The 24,216-nt window shown below is 36.1% G+C and overlaps 1 protein-coding gene across 2 annotated transcripts in view; it reads left to right on the forward strand.

Moving 5' to 3' along the window:
* Nucleotides 1-24,216, forward strand: part of gramd2aa (GRAM domain containing 2Aa) — a 44,825-nt gene that overhangs the window by 14,106 nt on the left and 6,503 nt on the right. For both annotated transcript variants that reach the window (XM_055214813.2, XM_055214832.2), the window contains exons 3-11: nucleotides 218-275; nucleotides 4,399-4,471; nucleotides 4,786-4,889; nucleotides 9,853-9,951; nucleotides 16,393-16,464; nucleotides 16,550-16,612; nucleotides 17,001-17,178; nucleotides 21,462-21,555; nucleotides 21,832-21,939. In XM_055214813.2, the coding sequence (XP_055070788.2) occupies nucleotides 218-275; nucleotides 4,399-4,471; nucleotides 4,786-4,889; nucleotides 9,853-9,951; nucleotides 16,393-16,464; nucleotides 16,550-16,612; nucleotides 17,001-17,178; nucleotides 21,462-21,555; nucleotides 21,832-21,939 (849 nt within the window). The remainder of the gene's footprint in view (nucleotides 1-217; nucleotides 276-4,398; nucleotides 4,472-4,785; nucleotides 4,890-9,852; nucleotides 9,952-16,392; nucleotides 16,465-16,549; nucleotides 16,613-17,000; nucleotides 17,179-21,461; nucleotides 21,556-21,831; nucleotides 21,940-24,216) is intronic.

Genomic DNA, 24,216 nt, shown 5'->3' on the forward strand with positions numbered 1-24,216 from the left:
ATGTTTTTGTATATATTTGTATATATTTATAGAAGATAATTTTTCCTGCAAGGAATTTTGTGAAACTTTTGTTAAAATCACAAAAATGCAGGTGGGCAATTTTTTCTCAAAAAGGCTGGCGGTGAATGAGTTAAATTGAACAGACACTGCTGCCCGGTTTCACATTAGTAGTTCAAGTTAAATGATATTAGTGAAATTTTTTCTCTCTACATCACAGGGGACAACTGATAGATGACCTCTCATATGAGGATGTCAAGAAATGCTACCGTGGATCTGTAAGTACCAAATCATATACTGTAGCAGATCTAAATGTCTACACTATCAGAAAAAATGGTCACGAGCTGTCACTGCGGCAGTACCCTTTACTAAAAAGAGGCCTAATGTGTACCATTTCAATGCTATGTCATGTCAATTTGTACGTATAAGGTGGCTAATTCATATTAATTTGTAAGAACACATTTGTAAATTTTTTTATGATTTGCTTTTCAGTCCTTCCAGAAAAGTGCAGAGTTTTTTTGTGATTGTTGCGTGCAAAAATCCTTGATCTTGTGGCACGTTTTCTTTAAAAATGTGATTGAATATGCGGGATATTTATGCAATTTTATTTAAAGAAATTGTGCAAACTTGCAAAAATTACGGGAGCTTGCACAAACTGTTCAATCAGCTTTTCAATGATGTTCACGTCACTTCATAATGTTCCCATGGCAACAGGGGACATGGCTGTGCTTGTGTGAAGTAAATGCAACATTTTTCAACTTTCTGCTAAGATATATGTGATTTTTGCTATGGAAATGCGGGGATTATGAAATCACGCAAGCCCTGCATATTTTGCGCATGGCAATCTGCAATTTATGCTGCGAAAGTGCGGCGGATTTGAAAAATGCGTCCCCCGCATAAATATGCGGACTTTGGCTGATTATGCCTTGAACATGCTATCGCATAATCACGTTTTTTTCTGGAGGGACTGAATTTTTTTCCCCCTGTGACATTGGGGTTATGGGTGTTAAGGGGTGGAGTTTCGTTATTGTTTTTTATGCTAATTGTACGTTTTTGTATGAATTAATATGAATTAGCAAACTTGTAAAATATGTAAAAATTCTCGTGAGATCAGGCTGACCATTTAGGTACGGATATGTATACATATGGTACCAATATGTACCTCTAAGGTACTAATAAAGTCTTTATAGGTGCAAAGGTGTACTTTTTCGAAGGGTTCTGCCCCAGTGACAGCTAGGGAGCATTTTTTTGACCATTTTTCTGACAGAAGGCACCCAAAAAAGTTTCAAAACACTCAAGTATTAAGTCACTTTTGTAATCTATGAATGTCTTTATGTTAGCTAACTACATTTCTAACAATAATTTATAAATGAAGGCAGCTGCCACATTCTCAGAAAAAACGGTACCTTTTAATAAGGTCCTAATATGTACCATTTTGGTACAGATATGTACTTTTAAGGAACCAGTATGTACCTCTTAGGTACTAATATGCACCTTTTAGGAATAAAAATCTACTTTCTGTGACAGCTTTTGTATCTTCTTGTACCTTTATTTCTGAGAGTGCAGTTAAGGATGCTAAAGGTTTTCCTACAATCATTTTAATGACTTTAAACCAGAGCATCTCAAGATTATTGACTGTAGTTTGCATTTTAAGGGCCAGATTTACTAAAAGCTTGTGTCAGCGCAAACCATCATTTTGTTGTTAAATAACGACTGTCTGGATTTACTTAAGACACGCAGTGGATAATAAGCTCTGAAAATGTGTGGTTTAGTTATTTTTGTGACTGATTTTATTGCATATGCATTTCTAGGAGTTTCCCTCCAAAATTAATGGGAGGAGGATATTTAAATGATTCACGCAACGTGATTAACTAATGTTTGCGCATGTTATACTACTGATATTTGCGCCATTATTAACAACGAAAATTGTCCTTAATTGTTGCTAAAACACGTATCAGTTTATTTGTAATGCCAGAGGAACATATTATTCAAAAATATTGTTTGCCAAGCCATATTATTTTTTTTGCTTGATAATTAAAGAGGAGTCATTAGGAGAAGTCAAATACCAGGTGTTTCAAAACTTCTTCCTCCAGTTGTTTTTCAGTGAACTATGACTTCATTAGCTGGGATTACACACCGCGAATTTTCAGCTGCGATGTCCGTGGTGCTGAACACAAGCTCATCAGGTGTTAGTAGATCACCTGCACCTCATTAGCTTTGCTTATTTGCCACCCTGAACTATTTGCGCTGCTCTTAGTAGATTGCGTTGGTCATTATGGATATTAGCTGTTGCGCCCATGTTATTTAATTTGCGCATTTTTAGTAAATAACCCACAGAAATTACCACTAACATCAGCAATTTTTTATAATTGCGCTTTCGCGCTAATTTGCCTGGGATAGTAAATCTGGCCCTTAAACAGTATTTTTACTGCCTTTATTTCGATTCCAATAAACTTCTTGTTGTGTGCAAGTGCCGTCTTTTCAATTAATATTTTGTTTTTAAAGCTGCGTTCTGCAACTTTTTTGATCATATTTTTAATCATATTCACTGAAACCAACACTATGCTCTGATAGAACAACATAAATTAGACTGTTTATGAAAGAGCCTGTTATTGTTTTGCAAAAATCCACCGCTTCCGGTTCATTTGGTCCAATCAATGCAGGGCTGTGTAAAATCTGCCTGTCAATCACAGTTTCTGCACGCGCCACATATTCCCCCTTCCCCTTGCAAACTTCAGATTCCTCGGTTAACAACCAGAGCTAGGAAAACAACCAATGAAAAGAAGGAAAGAAAGATAGAAAGCGACTGTGCCCCTAATAAAACTAGTGTCAATATCACACCGGCATTTGAAATATGGAGAAATCTACGAGATTTTAAAGGGTTCAAGCTGTATGCAGAGCTTGCCACATTTCTTCTCGACAGGTAATTGTGCTTTATCAACCATTGGTTGTATTTCTGAGTGTTATGTAAGTAATCGAAGTATGCTTGCTAAGTATGCATTCACAAAAATACTGGTGCACACGCACTGATGAGGATGAGTTCGAAGGGAGGTTGCTCGGTGGTAGTGGGGGAGGGGCATGAAATTTGTAAACATTTGAAATCATCCCAATCCTCCGGAGTTGCCGACCGCAGCTTTAATACAACACTTTAATACAACATTGCATGTACTGCAGGTATATATATATATATATATATATATATATATATATATATATATATATATATATATATATATATATATATATATATATATATATATATATATATATATATATATATGAAGAGTTTCGTTGCAAAACGAGATAAATCCATTTTTTATCATTTTTGTCAAAACATGTTTAATATTATGTTATCATGTTATTATTTTGTTTTATGGTGCTAAAGTTATGAAGGTTTAAATCAAAACAAACCAACTGCAGTTGCATTGAAATTAATTGGAATGCACAACCTAAAAACGAGATTTCTGAACAATTAAAAAAACGGTGGTTATCTCGTTTTGCAACGAAACTCTTCAGATATATATATGTGTGTATATATATGTATGTATGTATATGTAACCAGTCTTACTTCGCACATGCCCTGAGCAAGATTCGAACCTCTCCGATCCTTTATGAGAGTCGGACGCTCTAATGGGGCGTACACACCATACGCGCATTCACCAATTTATTTTAGGCGGTTTGATGACCACTAATCACGGGGGGATACATTTTGTCCCCACCGAGGATACAAATAATTCATCAGAGGCAGGGATATAAAGACCAGATGGGGGGATAATCCCCTCGTCCCCCCATCAAATTGCACCCTGTATATATACTGTGTTGGCTGTTTTCAGCTGTTTGAATGCCATCTATTATTAAGTTAACGTTACCCTTTAAGAATAAAGGCACAAAAGCTGTCATTGATAAAAGGTCACAAATAAATCTAGCATTGCGGCAGTGCAGCTGTACATGAATGATAAAATATTCAGCGTCATTGACAGGTTCAGCCCATTATGAACATTATCTTAATGATCTGTTGTGCGCTGCTGTGTTTTGAAAAGCTCTGCAGGAAGAGTGAATAAGAGAAGTTGTTGTGCAGTGGGTGTTTCTGGCTGCTTCGTGTGTCTGTGACGGGGCAGTGGAAAGGGTGAGCGAGCAAGCGAGAGAGAGAGAGAGAGAGAGACTTTTGTAAAGTAAGAAGAGAGGCTGTATGAGCTCACAGGAAGAGGACGATCGTTTAGCGTGTTTCTTCAGTCCCGGGACAGTATCAGGGGTATCTGCAGGCTCGGGGTGTGCCTGCTGCGCTGCTGTGGCGTCAGCATGCTGAGCTTGGTGCAAAGCTCGAATCCCTTACGAGACAGAGCCCGACTGCAGAAGAGCTGCGCAAAACAGCTGATCTCTCTTTCCTCTGATCCTTCTCAGACCGTCAGCAAGTACAATGCGCAGTACCACAAGCTTTTCCAGAGCGTTCCTAAAGAAGAGATCCTGATGAAAGGTATGAGCCATGCATGCTGCAGTCTCTTACGTGACGCTTGGCTGCATCGCAGTGCTTTTGTTTCATTGTAAACCGACCTTGTGTATTTATTTTTTAATGAATTACATTGACTGTTAGTTTAATCTCTTGCAGAAGTGGGTTTGTTTATTTATAGTTTGGTGATATAATGATTGATATTTGATAATGTTGCGATCTATCCGACTGTTGTATTGAAGTACACACACTAGTTCAGCACATTCTCGTCTGTTCTTGAACTCTCCTTCAGTGGTATCAACTTGCGTGACATGCGAATGATCTTGTGATCCCTCTTTTAGTGTATTCATGCGCTCTGCTGCGTGATATCCTGCTGCAGGGACGACTTTACATCTCCAGAAACTGGCTGTGTTTTTACGCCAACCTGTTTGGTAAAGACATCAAGGTAAGCATGAAACCCAAGCTTGATAAGACCCTCGAGAGCAAAACTACTCATCAAAAAATTTGAAAAGTTTATTGTTAAGCTATCAAGAAATCACATTTTCCCACGTCAAACTTAACAATAAATGCTGGGCATTGTCTCATAATAGGAACAAACCCAGACAGGAAATGTTTATATTTAACACAATAATTGGTTAAAGAGGACATATAATGAAAATCGGACTTTTTCCACGTTTAAGTGATATAATTGGATCCCCAGTGCTTCTATCAACATAGAAAATGTAAACAAGCACAACCCAGTAACATGTGAAAAATAGATCATTAAAATTTGGCTCCCCTTGTGATGTCATAAGGGGATCTTATTATAATAATGCCACCCCTTAAAGGAGCATTTCACCCATAGAAACATTAATCTTTATTGAAAGTGCGTCATATTTGTAGTAGAAATGTAACATACATTTCGAACTTAATGCCTATTTGACCGAGAAAAGGGGTGTTTGTAGTCTCAACAAAGATATTGGACTTCCTGCTTTCAATGATGCAAAATGATGATTTTACATCATTGAAAGAAGGAAGTGCAACACTGAAATCTGTATTTCTCCTGTCTCAGCGGTAACTGAGGAAATGATGCACGACTATTCAAAAACATGACTGGGGTTCTAACTATACAAAGCTTAATGCAAATGGGTGAAGTGTCCCTTTAATCTGCACTATCCAACCACGGCACTGCCATTTACTGCAGAGAGAGCGAAAATAATTGACATCACAATTGAGTTTCAATTTCAACAAACCACCATTATGTGATCAATGAGTATGTTTACATGCACAGAATAAGCGGATAACTATCACAAATCTGCTTATTATAAAAACTGTTTCATGCGTTTACATGCAAACCAGTAACCGGCTATGCAAACAACTGCGTTTCCATGGGACTTGGAGATTTGTCAGGTTTCTCGCAGGTACATAATAGTCGATCAAAAAACCGACAGCATATCTGTCTTAAGCTATATTGTTTTATCTCTTTTCGCGTCTCCAGAACCTGTAAATATAACATCAGTTTTTATTTTGGCAGTTTCTCTGCCAATTGCTTTAGTCGAGTCTTTAATGCGTTACTTTGCGCTTACTTCCGCGTCTGAAGTTTATCTTTCACACGCGTAGACTTGCTCACATGGACAAAACCGTGAGAAAGCCGTTTAAGGTGTTTACATGCCACGTGAAATCGGGGTAATGAGCAAAAAACTCATCGGGGTAATGAGAAAAAACCTGTGCCGATCGGTTTTTGCTTACGCCGTTCATGGCCTTTCCCCGATTAAAGAAAACCGTTTTACGCGTTTACATGACTCCATGTGTTATCAGTTTATTAAGCATAATCGGCGTAAGACTGTGCATGTAAACACACTCAATGTTTGCATTTCATCAGCTCATTTGCCTTTTAAAGGACACACCAAAAAATTGTGGCATTTTAATAAATGTTATAATAAATGATCTATATTATTATTGTTATTAGCTATATTTTGAGCTAAAACTTCACAAACGCACTCTGGGGACACCAAAGATTTATTTTACATCTTAACCCTCTGGGGTCCGACCATTTTGGGACACTGTCAGAGGTTCTGACATGCTCTTACATTTGGTCTTTTTTCAGTTGCTTTAAAACATAATAAATGGCAAGTGTCTCATACCACTGTGTTCAGCACAAACTGGGCTAAAATATTATATGAGCTACATGTATGTACATGTTTGTATTTTTGAGAGAAAAAGGTTTATGCGTGGTTTTTTAAAAAGCTAAAATTTTGAGTCACTGATATAAGTCCACAAAACCCATACTAAACATGTTTTAACAAGACTTTCCTAAACAGAATCTAGTAGTCTAGAGTTTTTTCTTTAAAATGATGTGAAAATCATCCTGCCTACTCATTCACATAAACCAGTATATTTATTTAGAAATTGTAAGACACTTTTTGTTTAGAGGGGCCGTATGCGAGAAGGATTGATTGACAGCTAGCAAACAAAGGCTCGCATAATGAGCTGCATAATGAGGGAGGAGGGAACTACAGTAAAGAATGTGAGGACAAATGAACATGTTTGTTTGAGGTTTATTAAGAAGTTAACAATATAATCAAAATAGAAATGAAGGTCAGTAGGACCCTATTCAAAAACTTGTATAAGAATCTGATAAAAAACAGAGCTGTAAACTTCATGTGGCTCATGTTACCATACAACTTTATGTCCAAAGAGTGTGAATATGTTTTTCCACTTCATAGTTTACTGATGAGAGGGATGCAGACCTGTAAGAGAGTTATGAACAGCTGTTAGCATAAATTGTCCACAGAAATACCCTTACATACATACCTGATGGGTAAATGATAGCACTTGTAACGGTGGTCGCCTAAACTCAATATACTGTATAAAAAAAAATTGGCCTAGGCGGGTTTCGAACCTGGGTCTACCACGTGGCGGCCTAACGCACTAACGCTGCGCCACCATTTGGCCACGTGATTAGTGTCTTTCACACACCTAGGTAGACTGGCCAAGGTAAATTTATAATTAAAAAAAAAAAGGCGAGTCTCCGTGTAAACAACGCGGAGCTCATAATAAAACGGTGTCGCGTGTAAAACGCAATGTATGGAATGCGTTGCATGTAAACAATATCATATTACAGCAGACCCCCCCCCCCCCAGTGCAGCATTACTCAAAGTTGCCATGAAGGATACGAAAGTGTCTACTGTACAGCATGTAACAATGAAATCCGCCATTACGTGATCACGCGTACTCGTTTGTAAATAAGCATGTAAACATGGAATCTTACAGCACACACTTAAAAGACACAGCAGTGCAGCATTACTCAAAGTTGCCATGAAGGACACGAAAGTGAATAACTGTGTCTAACACTGTACAGCAAACAATGAAATCCGCCATTACGTGATCACGCGTAAGTTACTCGTTTGTAAACAATGCGAACGTTTTTCAATCCGAGGCGTGCAGTCTGTTGAGGTTGCGTATGTAGGCTGAACTGCACAAGCCATAACATATTACATGATAGCAAATATAAATGAAGACAAATGACTTACAGTTTCTTCAGGAATATATCCGCCTCCATTGCGCCTTCCATTGTTCTTCTTCTTAGGTAACGTTAAAGATAAACGCTTCTCTTCCTCAATGTCCAGACATAAATGAAGATATTCCTCACGTGTGTGTATAAAGTTTATAATCCAAACATACGCTAAAGTCTTTAAATCTTATCAAACATTACGCTTTGCTGGTTTGAACAGCTCGTGTCTTCATTACCATGTCAACAGCGTGTGGGCGTGACCTCATTAGAGATAATGAGCTCAGCTAGGAAAAACGGTACTCTCTTTACTTCAATGCAGATTATATAAACAGGAAATATTTGTTTTTGATAATAATTAGCTTGTTTAAAAGTAGACATTTCAGGCTTTCTTTGGATATGTGTATTATGTTTGTGTGACGAGTATTCGCGGAGTTTCAACTAATTTTTGTAACGTGATTTGAGAGACAGCTGGCGGAGACAGAAATGTCTGAATGAGCACCCTGTTAATTTTCTTTATTTGACAAAAACACAAATATCTGTTGTTATTGTGAATGTACACTAATTTAAGAGGACCCTTCAGAGTTTCAAATGATGTCAAACACGTAAGTGTTTGATTATTAATGATGGAGTATTTTAAGTTGATTCTGCTATGATAAGGAGAAAACACGTCAAAACGCGTCCCCGCGTTTTTGGACCCCTGGGGGTTAAAAAAAGTCTTGTAAATGTCCCTTTTAAAATAACCCAGCATTTTGGTTGAAAAAATCCAGGATAGGTTAAATTGCAACCCAAAGGGTTGGGTTTTCCCTTTTTGGCCCAACACTGGATTGAAAATAACCCAGCATTTTTAGATTAGACATATGGACATCTAATGGCTGATTATAACACATATTCTTACATACAGTCAAACAAAAAATAATTCAGAGACCAGATATAATTTTAATATTTTTTTTACCAGTGAGGTGCAGGACACTATAGTCATGGGGATAGCAAAATAAAGTAAACTGTGGCATATTATACCCAAAAAATTCTTAATACAGTGGAATTCCAGTAAAACTGATTAAATAAAATGTGACCAAAAATGATTTATACATTTTGTCCTGACCATGTTTTGCTTAAAGGATTAGTCCATTTTCTTATAAGAAAAATCCAGATAATTTACTCACCACCATTTCATCCAAAATGTTGATGTCTTTCTTTGTTCAGTCGAGAAGAAATTATGTTTTTTGAGGAAAACATTGCAGGATTTTTCTCATTTTAATGGACTTTAATAGAGCCCAACATTTAATACTTAACTCAACACTTAACAGTTTTTTTCAACAGAGTTTCAAAGGACTATAAACAATCCCAAACGAGGCATAAGTGTCTTATCTAGCGAAACAATTGTCATTTTTGACAATAAAAATAACAAATATACACTTTTAAAGCACAACTTCTCGTCAAGATCCGGTCGTGATGCGGCAGCTGACCCCACGCAATACGTCATGACGTCAAGAGGTCACAGAGGACGATTGCGAAACTCCGGACCTTGACGAAAAGTTGTGGTTTAAAAGTACATTTATTTTTCTTGTCAAAAATGACAATCGTTTCTCTAGATAAGACCCTTATGCCTCGTTTGGGATCGTTTAAATTCTTTTGAAACTGCAATTTTAAACTGCATTAAAACTGTTAATTGTTGGGGTCCATTAAAGTCCATTAAAATGAGAAAAATCCTGGAATGTTTTCCTCAAAAAACATAATTTCTTCTCGACTGAACAAAGAAACACACCACCATTTTGGATGACATGGATTTCTTTTTTTTTTGAAAATTTACTAATCTTTTAATTGTATCAGGTTTGTTTGTCATAGAGATTGTACAAGAAATCTTTAAAACAAAGAATTTTCTCTTTCTTCTGCCTCACTTTCTCTTGCGTCTCAGGTGGCGGTTCCTGTAGCGTCAGTGCGAATAGTGAAGAAACATAAAACAGCCGGTCTGGTTCCCAATGGTTTGGCTATCACCACAGACAGCGGTCAGAAGGTTTGTCTCCAATGGACTGCAGGTCACAGTCAGCCAGATTAAAATACAGCAGACGCTGCAGAATCAATGCAAATAAATGCAACACTGTCACTGAGGTCACAGCATGTGTCTTAGTCTTGAATCAGCATTTCTCACACCTGTCATTGTTTTATATCTTTACTGGCTCCTGTCAGAGAGGTAACGCTGTGTTGAATTATTTAGTAGAATGGCAATATGCTGTATATTGTTTCCCTCGGAGAAGTTTATAGGTCTTACATAGGTCAGGGAGAGTCAATGGAAATACGTTGTTTCATTTAAGGGTCAAATGCTTCCATGAGTGCAGACTTTTGATATCACGATATATTGCAATCTCTTCTAATACTCTTGAGGGAATAGTTCACCCAAAAATAAAAATTAGCCCATAATTTACTCACCTTAATGCCATCCTAAGTGTAGATCACTTTCTTAACAGATCTTATTTCAGCGTTGTTTAATTTTTTTACTAAAAATTGTCAGGGTATGCACATCCACATCATCTTAGGTGCAGGATCAATATATATATATATATATATAGCGGGAAAAAATAAGTATTTGATACATCTGCATTTTTATCAGTTAGGAGATTTCTAAGTGGGCTATTGACTTTGAATTCATACAAAGAAATCAGAACATTTAAGTATACAAGTTGAGTGATAATAAATAAAGTGAAATGACACAGGGAATAAGTATTGAACACACTTTATTTAAAGGAACAGTATGTAAGAAATTTATATCAATTAATCATAAAATGGCCCTGATATGTCACTAGACATTAAGAAATCATTTTCATTTCAAATACTTACATCACTGGCAACAGTGGTCTGGCCAGGATATTGTCATTTAAAAAGTGTAGTTGCAGCCCTCAACTGATGTTTATGTTGTCATGTTGTGTATTGTCCACAGAGATGGGCATAAATACATGGAAATGTATTTCAAATACAAATACAAAATACTGTGTCGAAAAATGTATTTAAATACAAATACAAAATACTGTGAGGAAAAATGTATTTAAATACAAATACAGTATTTTGCATTTTGAAAATACACAAAATACATGTGAAATTGGTGATTCTGTGCAAGTATCCCTATTAGGCTGAAATCTATCTAGGTCTATTTCTGAATGCCAAAAAGCATTTAGATGTGTGCAACTGCTTAGAAACTTTCATTTTATTTTACGTACCTCTTGCTTTCCCCTGCCCTGTAAAAAATAAAAAACTAGAAAAAAAACTTGGTAACACTTTACTTGAAGGGGTGTGCATAAGGCTGACATGACACATTCATAATCATAACATGACATGTGTCATGAACATGAAGAAGATTTTAAGCACATTTATGACAACTGCCATTAAGTGTCATTTACTCAATTATGTAATTTTTAATGCAAAGATGACATTGTTTGAGATATCTTTGTTATGACAACTTGACACATAAACCAATACAACACAACTTATAAATTAGAAACAATAATTATCAAACTTAAGAAACTACCTAGCTTTGTGGGTTAACATTACATTAAACCATGATTTAAATGGCATTAAGTGTTAATACTATGTCAAATATTATTAATACTCGGTCAAATAAACATTATAAACTGAAGAATATTCATGATGCTGTTATAAAAACTATTTAACAGAGTATTAACACTTAATGACATTTTAATGACAAATTATATTTGTATCACTGGTAAAAAGTGGTCAGTTATGTTGTCTTGGTTAATGTCAAGTTGTCATGGCAAGTTATGATGTATGGGTTAAAGCAACACTATGTAGTTTACATGTAAAAATGACTTACAGCTCCCCCATGTGGTTGAAAAGCGCAACAGTGGTACCTGGTATCAGACACTCTTCTGCAGGCAGGGGGAGAGGCGGGGCTGTGTTTCCTACCCTCCACCGCCACTTTCAGAGTGTGCTTGTAGCAGCTAGGAGGCTGCTCAGGTTGCAGCAACAGTACAATTTGTCCAGATAAAAGTTTTTCTATCACTGAAATAATTTTAGAGACATTATTTAAAGGTAAAAAAACTACATAGTGTTGCTTTAATGTCAAGTTGTCATAACAAAGACATCATAAACAATGTCATCTTTGCAATAAAAATGACATAATTGAACAAATGACACTTAATGACAGTTGTCATAAACATCCATAAAATCTCCTTCATATTCATGACACGTGTCATGTTATGATTATGAATGTGTCATGTCAGCCTTATGAACACCCCTTCAAGTAAAGTGATGTTTTATAAAAACATCATAAAAACTTTTTCATGTGTCGTCAAAATGACCCACTAATCAGTTTATATGTTAAGAAATCCATGCATTTACAAACGTCTCACGAGACAAATTATTCGGCAAACTAATTCCTCTCATTGCTGCTTTTTGATGGTTGTTCTGAGAACAATTACTCACGAGTCGCCCTCTGTCATTTCACAGAATTATACAATGGAAAGCACGTCAAGCATAAAAGCCTTTTAGGTTAACACAGTTTTTCAATATTTTACTATGTTCTTACCTGATGAATTAATACATACCTATCTTTTTTCAATACTGTATGTGCACTTAATCTTTGCACAGCATGTCATGAATGTGTTAGCATTTAGCCTAGTCCCATTTATTCCTTAGGATCCAAACAGGGATGAATTTAGAAGCCACCAAACACTTCCATGTTTTCCCTATTTAAAGACTGTTACATAGTTACACAAGTAAATATGGTGGCACAAAATAAAACGTGATTTTTAAGTGAATAAAAAATGAGAACTATATTGTATGGCAGAAGAGCACTTAGTTTGCAGCACTTCAACCTCTGGCGCAGTAACATCATTACTCATGTGAAGATGTTGCTGCGCGCTGAGGTCGAAATGCTGCAAACTATGGGCTCTTTCTCCATGCATTGAAAAAAAAAGTTATGTATTAATTTGTCTAAGTTTAGGTAAGAACATAGTAAAATATAAAAAAAAATTGTGGTTTTCCTTTAAGTCAAAAGTGTAGGCCAATTTGTCAGCGTTCCACACTCTGTCTCAGTCGTGCAATGTGCAAGTGCAACTGTAGCGTGCAACTGCCTGCCAACGTGCAAGTGTGAATTTGAATTTCCTTTTGCGACAGTTATAACACAAATCACATCACACCCAATAATTCAATCGCCTTTGCTAACATTTCAATTATTGCCCACTAAAAGATGCACAGATATATTTGCTTACCTGAACTCTGTTGTCTGGTCTGAACTAGTTGATGCATGAAAACAGCACCCTGACTGGTTCACTGGCTCAAAGTATTTTGAGTATTTTAAAAATACAAAAATACTCATCTTAAATGTATTTAAATACAAATTACATTTCATTTTTTTCAAAGGCTTTAAAATACAAAATACAAAATACTATTTTGTATTTCAAATACGTATTTTAAATACATGTATTTGAAATACTGCCCATCCCTGATTGTCCACCAGTTGTGAGATTGCAGTACCAGTTTTAGCCACGAGTTTTGTGATTGCAATACCAGTTTTGGCCACAATCCTACATACTGTTCCTTTAATACTTTGTAGAAAAGCCTTTGTTGGTGTTTACAGCTTCTAGACGCCTCTTGTATGGAGAGACCAGTCATCTGCATTGCTCAGGAGTGATTCTGGCTCATTCTTCTACACAAATGGTCTATAAATCTTGAAGGTTCCTTGGGCCTCTTTTATGAACTTTTCATCTTCATTCTCTCACTGGGCCATTCAAGCAACTGGATTTTCTTTCTTTGAAACCACTTCATTGTTTCCTTTGCCTTTTGTTTGGGATCATCGTCTTGCTGAAATGTCCACCCTCTTTTCATTTTCAGCTTTCTGGTAGATGGCAGCAGATTTTTATCCAGAATGTCCAGAGTGTACATTTCTCCATTCATCCTGCCTTCAGTAATATGAAGTCCGCCAGTACTGAAAAGCAGCCCCAAACCATGATGCTTTCACCCCAAACTTAACTGTTGGTATGGTGTTCTTGGGGTGGTGGGCAGTGCCATTTCTTCTCTAAACATGGTGTGTAGAATGACTGCCGAAAAGTTCAATTTTGCTTTCATCTGACCTTACTATAGTCTCCTAATAATCCACAGGCTTCTCTAAATGGTCTTTCGCAAACTTTAACCGAGCCTCAACATACTTTTTGTTCAGCAATGGGGTCTTGCGTGGTGAGCGTGCATGTATGCCATCCATGGCGGTTCAGTGCATTGCTTATAGTTTTTTTTTAACAACAGTACCTGCTGATGCAAGGTCTTCCTGAAATTCTACCCCGAGTGGTTCTTGGCTCTCCTGATTATACTTTGTACTCCTCGGACAGGGATCTTACATGGAGCACCTGATCGTGGCTGGTTTATGGTGAAGTGATGCTCTTTCCATTTCCAGATAATGGCCCCCACAGTGCTCACAGGAACATTCAGCATTCTGGAAATGCGTCTATAACCACTCCCATCAAAATGCTTTTCAACGATAAGATTATAAAGATCTTGAGAGAGTTATTTGCTTTTACCCATTATGAAGTCTTTCCTGCGTGCCTCCTGAGTAATGAGAAGCCTTTATATACCATCAATTAGCACTAAAGCAGCTAACATCAATTAGTACTGATAGGGGGCAGGTTTCTTTCTCAATACTGACAGATTTGAGGTGATCTCCTGGATTTCTTTGCCATTTTGCACCTTGTTCTCTTCATGTGTTCAATACTTGTTCCCTGTGTCATTTCACTTTATTTATTATTACTCAACTTGCATACTTAAATGTTTTGATTTCTTTGTAAAAATTCAATATTTGGCTTGATGGCTACATCTGGTGGAAAATCTGTGTCAATAGCCCACTTAGAAATCCCCTTACTGATAAAAATGCTGATGTGTCAAATACTTATTTTCCCCGTATATCAAATAATACAGATGAAATCCACACACTGTCCTTCTCCCTGTATTTATAAACGTTTTGATGAAAGATATTCGGGGTTTTTTCTTATTCTAGCATTACCAATAAAAAACAGATATAGAAAGTGACTTAAACTCTTTCCAATACAAATAAATATGTAAAAGTCACATCCTGTTTGTTAATAAGTGAGTTTTTTGTAAAAATGTAGGGATTACAACCTGCTGCCTGCACATTATCCAGCTTATTACACTGCTACTACACTACACTATAAATATTGATTTGAAATTGATGACTGTGTCATTTTCAAATTACTGTTTAACCGTGCCAGTGTCACAGCTCGAAACCCCTTTCCATCATCAACCATTTTAAGTAATGACGTGAGACGACACACATTAATTCAAGTCTGCTCCCATATGTTTGTGATGACAGCACTGCAAAAATGATTTTCAAGAAAAAAATTCATAGTATTTTTGTCTTGTTTTCAGTAAAAATATGCTTTTTCTTGATGAGCAAAACGACCCAAGAAAATAAGTCTAGTTTTTAGACCAAAAATATCAAATTTAAGTGATTTTGTGCCGAAAACAAGCAAAAAAATCTGCCAATGGGGTAAGCAAACAAATATTGAAATTTTTTCTTAAACACTAAATTCAAGAAAAATTCAAGAAAAATTTGCTTACCCCATTGGCAGATTTTTTTTTGCTTGTTTTATGCACAAAATCACTTAAATTTGATATTTTTGGTCTAAAAACTAGACTTATTTTCTCGGGTCGTTTTGCTCATCAAGAAAAAGCATCTTAATTTTTACTGAAAACAAGACAAAAATACTAAGAATTTTGTTCTTAAAAATTATTTTTTGCAGTGAGTGCATCAATTATAATCATAAATTATATCAATTATAATCAATTATAATCATAAAAAAATCACAATTAGGGAAATCTAGTTGTACTGACAAATGTTTACATATTTCTTTAGATATATCCTTTTTTTAATGGATTTTCCATTAAACGATGTGATCTGATGTGATACTCTTTTTGTTTCTTCCACGATTGCTGTGAGCGCAGGTCATGCACACCGTTCTGCTTACTCCTGGGTCATAAAGTACACCAAATTTCTCACAACAAACGCAGACAGATGACTTGCTGATTTGTCCCGTGTTTATATAAAATCTGATTTACTCACTTGTGTTTCATCTAAACTAGATGAACATTTATCTCACGACCCCAAACATGCCATGATTAATGTAATGTTATTTATGTGATTTTTATGATATTAATAATTGTGGTGATTTTAGTAATATCTTTATTTTGTATAGCGCCTTTAAAACTCATTTCTCAAAGCGCTTAACATAAGTAAAAAAATATTTTTTGATCACTACTGTGATGTGAAATGTTCGTACCGTTTTATCTCTAATTTATATTTAATTTTGTATAATATTAAACTGTACCAGCAGAAGTGACTTAGCACATTGCACTCCTTCTCATGTAATGATCCTGTAATATAATATTTGTGAGTTGTCCTCTATAATGTTTAATATGTTTTTTTTTCTTTTTCCAGTATGTGTTTGTATCTCTACTGTCCAGAGACAGTGTCTATGATGTGTTGAGACGAATTTGCACACATCTACAGGTGAGACCCCTTTATTACTTAATACATCAGTGATCAATGGATGCTAAATATTGAGTTTCTACATTGTTATGCTAATGTCCTACAGGTCAATGGTAAGAAAATCCTGAGTTTTAAACAGTATATGGAAGAGCCGAGCTCCATATCACTGGTGGGTTTGTTTTTCAACATCATTCCCATGTGAACTTTTTATTCTGTTTTCCATGTTAATCCATCCCGGATGCACTCGTGGTGCAATTAAACCGCACGTTCTGTTAAGATTTACTTTGATGATTCAATTCAAATATATTTATATGTTGCATTGTATTAAAGTGCAAGTTTTACAAAGAGAACAGAAAAATTATTATTGATTTATCACATTTTTTATGCAGTCAGGTCCTAAAGACTCCAATGATATATGAGTAAATACATTATGCTGTAAAGTTATGAGAAACTGTAAGGTGTAAGTGAAAATGGGCATATAATTGTATTAGCACAGCTATAAATAGTGTGAAGAATGCCGCAGTATGTGTGTTAAGTGTGTGTTTGTGCTGGCGCAGGATGAGTTTCCCGTTCCTGAGGTTTATCCAGTAGCAGAAGATTTTCCTCCAGTAATGAAGTGGAGAAGGAAGCCATCAGTAGTGTCCGTGTCGTCATCTTTGCCAGATTTACTGGGAAACTCTGCAAGCGCTCTGAATGCTGTCGACACGCCGTTTCAGACAGACAAACCTCGGGAGGGTGAGTGATCAGAATGATAAGCATTGATTCAATTCTGATTTCTGAGAGAAGTTGAATGTGCCGCCTTAATTTTGAGTATAAAAAATGAATTTAATTTGACATTCATCACTCAAAAAGTTCAAAAGGTGAAATGTTGAAAACTCTCTGTAAAGGAAAGAGTCGACATTAAAGCACGATTCATGATGCTGGATGATCTTTGAGACAAATAGAAAGATGCTCTAATAAAGCTGCAGTATGTGAACATTTGTAATTCTACAATATATGTGCATCTTTATAAAGCACATGTGCAGTCTGTTTACAAAGCAAGGGAAATCGTTTCAACTGCAGTGAAATTAATTTGGCATTACTTTGCTGTGAAAAGTGTGTGTTTGTTTGTGTGTGTCTGTGTGTGTCCACTTGTATTATGTAATACAGGATTAAGCACAGATGGAGATTTGAGCATGCAGAGATAGTATTAAAGTGCCAGCGTCGTACTAACCACTAATATATTTTTTTGCATTTGTGCTATGTTTGATAATGGTGATGATATTTGGTAAAAAAAAATAAGACTTTGATCTGAAATATGGATTTTGATTTTGATTAGATGGTTACGGGATGTTATGAAATAATATCAAGAGAACAAAGCTGTCGGTCGATACTAATATGAATTTCAACACAAAATCAAACCACAAAGCGTGATGATCTTTTTAGCTTAAAGGGACAGTTCACCCAAAAATGAAAATTCATCATTTACTTACCCTTAAGTTGTTTAAATGTCTTTTTGCTGAACACAGTGATGATATTCTGAAAAATGTTTGTAACGAGGCGGATCTGGGCTACTATTGACTTCCATAGTAGGAAAAAATAATACTATGGAAGTAGAAATGGATCAATATATCGGCAAATAATCGGTATCGGACACAATATGGGCTCATCGAATGATATTTTAAATCAGCCGATGTATTCTGTCAATCAAAAGAGAACTGGAAAATGCAATGAATTTGAGCTCTATGTATAGAAAATGTAAAGAAACATAACTAGTTTGATGTTCGCTATTTATCAGTCTAAATAAGTGGCTTTTGGTAGAGGAAGATTTTCATATCGGTGTATTTCTATATGGAAGTCAATGGTGCCCCAGATCTATTTGGTTACAAGCATTATTTAAAATGTGTTCCACAAAACAAAGACATTTATCCAGGTTTGGAACAACTTGAGGGTGAGTAAATGTTGACAAAATTGTCATTTTTCGGTAAACCATTTCTTTAATGCATTTTACCTAATATGTATGGTGGCTGATAAGTACATAACAAAAGTAAAAATGTAAAAAAACAAAATGGCAAATCAAAAAACAAATCCAACAACAAAAAAAGTCAACAGTAACTATTCCATTTGTGCAATATAGTTTTTCTGGTTGGTAAATATGTTGCTGTGTTTTTTGGCTTATTTTGTTTTTAGCCTTTTGATTTTGTTGTTTTTATTTTGGATTTGTTGTTCATGTTTTCTTTTGAACTTCTTGGCCACCGCAAAAACGTAATGCAGTGACAAATAATTTGGGCTATTTCATGAAGTTTTTTAATCAGCAAGATCAAAATGCAGTTATTTTAGATTTTTTTTTTAAAAACATAAAATGGTTTGAAAATGGTTTAAGGTGGAATAGGGGACTTTTAACGGCAACTAGTGGTGAGACTGTGAAACAAACAAAAAACAAACAAACAAAACAGGAAAAAAAACTTTCATACCATCTATATTTTTTTCTCTGCCTATAAACTCTTAAATATGGGTGTATATTTTTTTAAATAATAACTTTTTTAGCAAAAAGCTGAAATAATTCCATTTTTGTGAAGGAATTTTGTTAGAGATCAGATTCAGAACAATTATCAAAACATATACATAAAATTAGAAGAAAAAATTTTGCTTCAGTTATTTTTATAAATTGGGTAAGTGCGCCATCTGGTTGATAATTGCAGTATTACAGATTAACATAAAAACTAATCAGGATGGAACATGATTTTTATGCAAATGTTTACTCTTAATTGATGAGATAACTTGTCAATGGCGGGGAAAGAGTTAAAAGGACTTGTGGTGTATGTAGATAAAAACGTCTCATTCTAACTGTGCATTCACACCGCCACCGGCGAGAGCGTCAAATAAAGCTCTGTGCCCGGTTGCATGAAAGTCCTTAAGATAAGAAATCCCTTTAATATAAGGTTAAGGGTGTCCTTAATAAAAAATGGGTTGCAAGAAAAACCCTTAAGTGAACCTTAAGGCTGTCAATAAGTATTTACCCTTAAATGCTAAAGTATTACCTAAAGTTCTGCTATGCGTTGCAACAAAGTCCTTAAGTCACATTTTCCCTTAAAAACTTAAGGGACTATAACAGGTCCCTTAACGTCACACGCGATGGCTGATTTTATGGTTATTTAAGAAAATGAAGTACCAACGCACATTTCTAACGATCAAAATAATCCCTAGAGAAAAAGATGCGCATTTATTAGGAGAATAGCGGTTTGCTCATCCGTCAATCTAAAGTGTTTCCAGTTTGAATTACTTTGAGGTTTTATACACGCGGCACTTTACAGTCTGTTATTTGCGATGTTTCATTGTACACAAATCCGTCGTCTGTTGAGCTGCGTGCGTTGATTTGTTACCGCTGTGAGATTTTGTAACCATAGCAACCGCGTCTCCGCTGTCGTGTTTTGGCAGAGACTATCGTAAAATACTTAGTATAAACACTTAGGTAAGGGTGACAGTTAAGACCTTTGTTGCAACGCTCTTAAATAAATCCCTTACCTCAGGGATTTTTTCTCCCTCAGGGAAACCCTCAACTAAGGAGTTTCATGCAACCGGGCACTGGCTGCCCTGTCAACAATGCTATAAAAAAAGTGTAGTGGATGCTCCAAATGCACCCAAACGCGTTATCTGGAATCCTCTCAAGCAGAGGTTTCCACCTTCCGATTGGTTGCCACCGAACGTTTCCGCCTTCCGATTGATTGCCGCTGAATCACGTCAGTGTTTCCCACACATTGATTTATTTGTGGTGGCCCACCACAGAATCAACACTGGCCCCCACAAATAGAATTTTCATGATTCCCATTTACACTTTTATTTCACTATTTAAAACAGCTTAATTCGGCTTAAAGCTCACGTAACACACGCTGTTTCTGCATTTCTGATATCAATCTGGAGTACCTATAGAGTAGTATGACATCCTTTATATCTCTGAAGAGTCTTTAGTTTAATCAGATTTATAAAAGAAAGATTAGCTTTTCCGAATCTTTCCGATAACGTTCGAAAAAATGAAGAAGGAGGAGTTATAACACGGGAGGAGCGAGTACGAGTCATGCAACACTATACAACACTTATAACGTATGATTCACGACATGTTCGTGTCATTTATATAATATACACGCGCCTATTTCCAACATAAGACAGAAGTCTTACTTACCACGTGTAACTCGTCATGACCCGGTTCTGAAAATCCACTGCATCAAACACACACGCAAAACTCCGCTGCTAATCCGGATAATAAACTATATCCATTGTTTCCATAAGGCTGGATGTCTTCTCCTTACATCCAAAAACACACTTCTTGTTGTGCCATTGTTGACTTTTGAAATTAAACGAAGCTGAGTGGCGTGATAAGCTGTTAGCAAGCTCTAGCGTCTCTCGCTGACTGACGGCTGGGCGGGGTTTTCCGGGGGAAGTTTTCCGGCGGAAGCCCATATAAAGAAGTGATACGTATCGAAAACCCCTGAAACGTCAGTTAGAACCATAATCGAAAAAAATTAGCCGAAACTTGTACGAACCCTGGCGAAGTGCATTCGTCACAGAAATACTCTGAAACACGCCCAACTGCATTTTTGACACTTTGCCTACGTTTAGCATGAGGAAACAACTCTATAACTGTGTTAATAAGTCAGAATGCTTGAAATACCATTAAACCCCCCCTTTAAAATATCATTTGATATATAATACAGATCAAATACAGATACAGATCAAAGAGTAGAAGTGAAACTTTCAGGTGCCAACACTAGATCAAACACAAACACGACATGATGACATCACATATATGCTAATTAGCGGTTGGCGTCATCACCACCACAGTCTCCTCACCTCAAAATCCTGTGGGAAACACTGCACGTCATAGCTCATTACCATAAAGTCATCCGAAAAGTCCCACATTGCACCTTTAAAATATTAAGTCACACAGCAGGATTCCGTTTCCATCATCAGAAATATCATGCTAACATTGTCAGTCACCTCAGTGCTTGTAATACACTTTCTAATTTCTCTGTCCAATGTAGAGCAAGTTCTCGAAACCAAGAAGATCCTTCTGACAGAGACGATACCCGAGTTGGGTCAGATGGAGTATCAGCTACTGAAATTCTTCATTCTTCTGTGAGTTGAGCGGCTGTTTTGTGCGGCTGAGTCTTCGTACTAAACAAACATGAATATAAGAAACTCAATGCTGATGCCATTATCACATCATTTGTTTATTATGGAAATGCCGAAACAGCATAATAGAAGTTATTTGAATTCGGATGTTGTGCTGGTCTCCACGCTGCCATCTATTGTAATGTACAACTTATGGCTGTCCATGATCTGATGTTAGTGTGTCGGTCTTTTGTTTACTGTAAGTCACATCATTGAGTTCTGTCTCTGTGTAACCTGCAGTATTATCCTGCTGATTCTGTCCTCGTGTTACCTGGCCTTTCGTGTCTGTAGTCTGGAACAGCAGCTCTCGTTCCTGAGCAATAATCCAGCAGTGTCACTCAGAGAGAGGTAACTGTAATTCCACTCTCTCTTATCTCATTCACATCAACCTTATACCCATACTGTTAAATAGTAATGAATGACATCTAATCAGATTACACAAATCAAGTTCTCGTAATAAAAGTGCATTCTGATTCGCAAGTAAATGTGTTCGGTTTTAAGAATGTTTAGAAATAAAAATAAAATAAAAATACCTACATCGCCTGTGAGTTGAATCAAATTGATTTTATTATCCTATTTTAAATTTAAGTTACACTAACTTGTCGGATTACACTCTAAAAAATGCTGGGTCATTTCAATCTAGTGTTGGGTCAAATGGACAAATCCAGGTCTCTAATGGGGCGTACACTAGAGGTCTTCTCGGGTCCAAAGAAATATACCCGACCCGAAATGGCCCAAATCACTTTATACCCAAACCCGACGTGCATAAATATTTTTTTTAAAGAAAGAGACGAGAGAGTTCGGGTCTTCACGGGTCTGTTTTTCTCAAAAACACATTACTTTTAAATTACCCGATGCCGATATTATTGTACCCGACCCGTGTCCGAGGCACACATGAAACTTTTAGACCCAAACCCGATCGGGTCTCGGTTCGGACCTCAGGTTTTTTGATCTAAGTGGACCCGTGAAGACCTCTAGTGTACACACCAAATGCGAATTTAACAATTTGGGCAAGTAGATTACATACAAAGTTAATGCAAAGATGCAAATAGATGCAAACTCACGCAGGGTGATACAAATGATGCAAATTGCAAATATTCAAATCAAACGAAAAATTTGCATGATTTGAAGTTAAATCTCGCAAGTAATCTAGAGCGAGAAATGCGATTCATTGTAAAAATTCTTTGTTGCATTAGCGTAATCAACTTGAAATTACAAATAATAATAATAATAATAATAATTTTTGACTAGTAAGGAGATGCTATAAACTATCAATTTAAAATAACTTAACTCATTCCCGCCAGTCTTTTTTTGAAAAGTTGCCCACCAGCATTTTTTGAGATTTTTGCAAAAGTTTCACAAAATGCCTTCCAGAAAATTTTTCTTCTAAAAATATATAAACATTAGGGCTGTCAAAATAAACGCGTTAATAACGCGTTAACGCAAATTCATTTTAACGGCACTAATTTTATTAACGCGCGATTAACGCAACACGCAATTTCTGTTTGACCCACAGCTGGATGAATTGAGACGCAGCAAGTGACCAGCGCTGTCTAGATGAGTCGGAGCTTTTCATAAAAATAAGAACATTTAGCTCTCGTCTAGCGAATCCAATGCTCTAAATGGTCATTAAACATCTAAAATGCACGTTTTCTGCATGTGCAGTTTTCTTTATCTGCACGTTTTCTGTGAGGTGTACCGTCCCAAATCCATATAAAGCTAAGATGCGTCTTCTTTCACTTTTTAGTTTCGTTTTAAAAAGCATTCAGAAATTATAGAAAATAGACTGCAGGACTTTCTTGATGTTAAAATAATTATTAAGAGAGATAAAGTTCGGGATCTGATTGATGTTAAAAGAGTTATTAAGAGTGACAAGGCTCAAAAGCGATGTCTGACGCAGACGTCTGAAGCGCATGCACACAAACGCGTGAGTTCGTGACACTTCGTGTTATTTATACGCATCTTCAGGAGACTGGGCTCGATATATATAGACATCTAACACAAAATTACAGGTTTAAAAATATCTGTTTTGACAAGAGTTCACGCAGGTATGACCTATAATCTGTTATATCTAAAGTGAATGTTTGGTTAACTGTTAAGGAAAAGTATCTGTTGTGTCATTATATTAAACCCTTGCCTTATCCTTAAAGTGGTCTGTCTCAATGTCGAAATTAAACAATAAAAGAAAAACATATATTGATATTGTTTTTGCTCTGCATTAACAGGTATAGTTCTGTCATGCTTTGTCAGATTCCAACAATTGTTCCAATTGTTTTGAAGTTTTTTAATAGAGAATGTTAAAATATAAATGACACATTTTTGAAAATTTGCTCATCCCAACTCAATTTGACAGCACAGGTCACAAATGATGCAGCAGCAAACAGAAATGGAGAAAGAACAAGGTCTTCTAAAGGCAAAAACATTTATAAAGCTATGGCTGATGGTTCTGTTGAAAATGTAAACAGGCTGTTGTAGACATACATTTGCATATAGCATATATATTATCCAAATCCATTCTGATTAGAGCTTTAAAAACTTAAAAAGTGTTACATTTAGGTAAATTTAGAACAGATAAAAATGTGCGATTAATTTACGATTAATGGCGAGTTAACTCATGAAATCGTG

This window comes from Misgurnus anguillicaudatus, chromosome 21 (genome assembly GCF_027580225.2).
Source record: "Misgurnus anguillicaudatus chromosome 21, ASM2758022v2, whole genome shotgun sequence".
Lineage (NCBI taxonomy): Eukaryota > Metazoa > Chordata > Actinopteri > Cypriniformes > Cobitidae > Misgurnus > Misgurnus anguillicaudatus.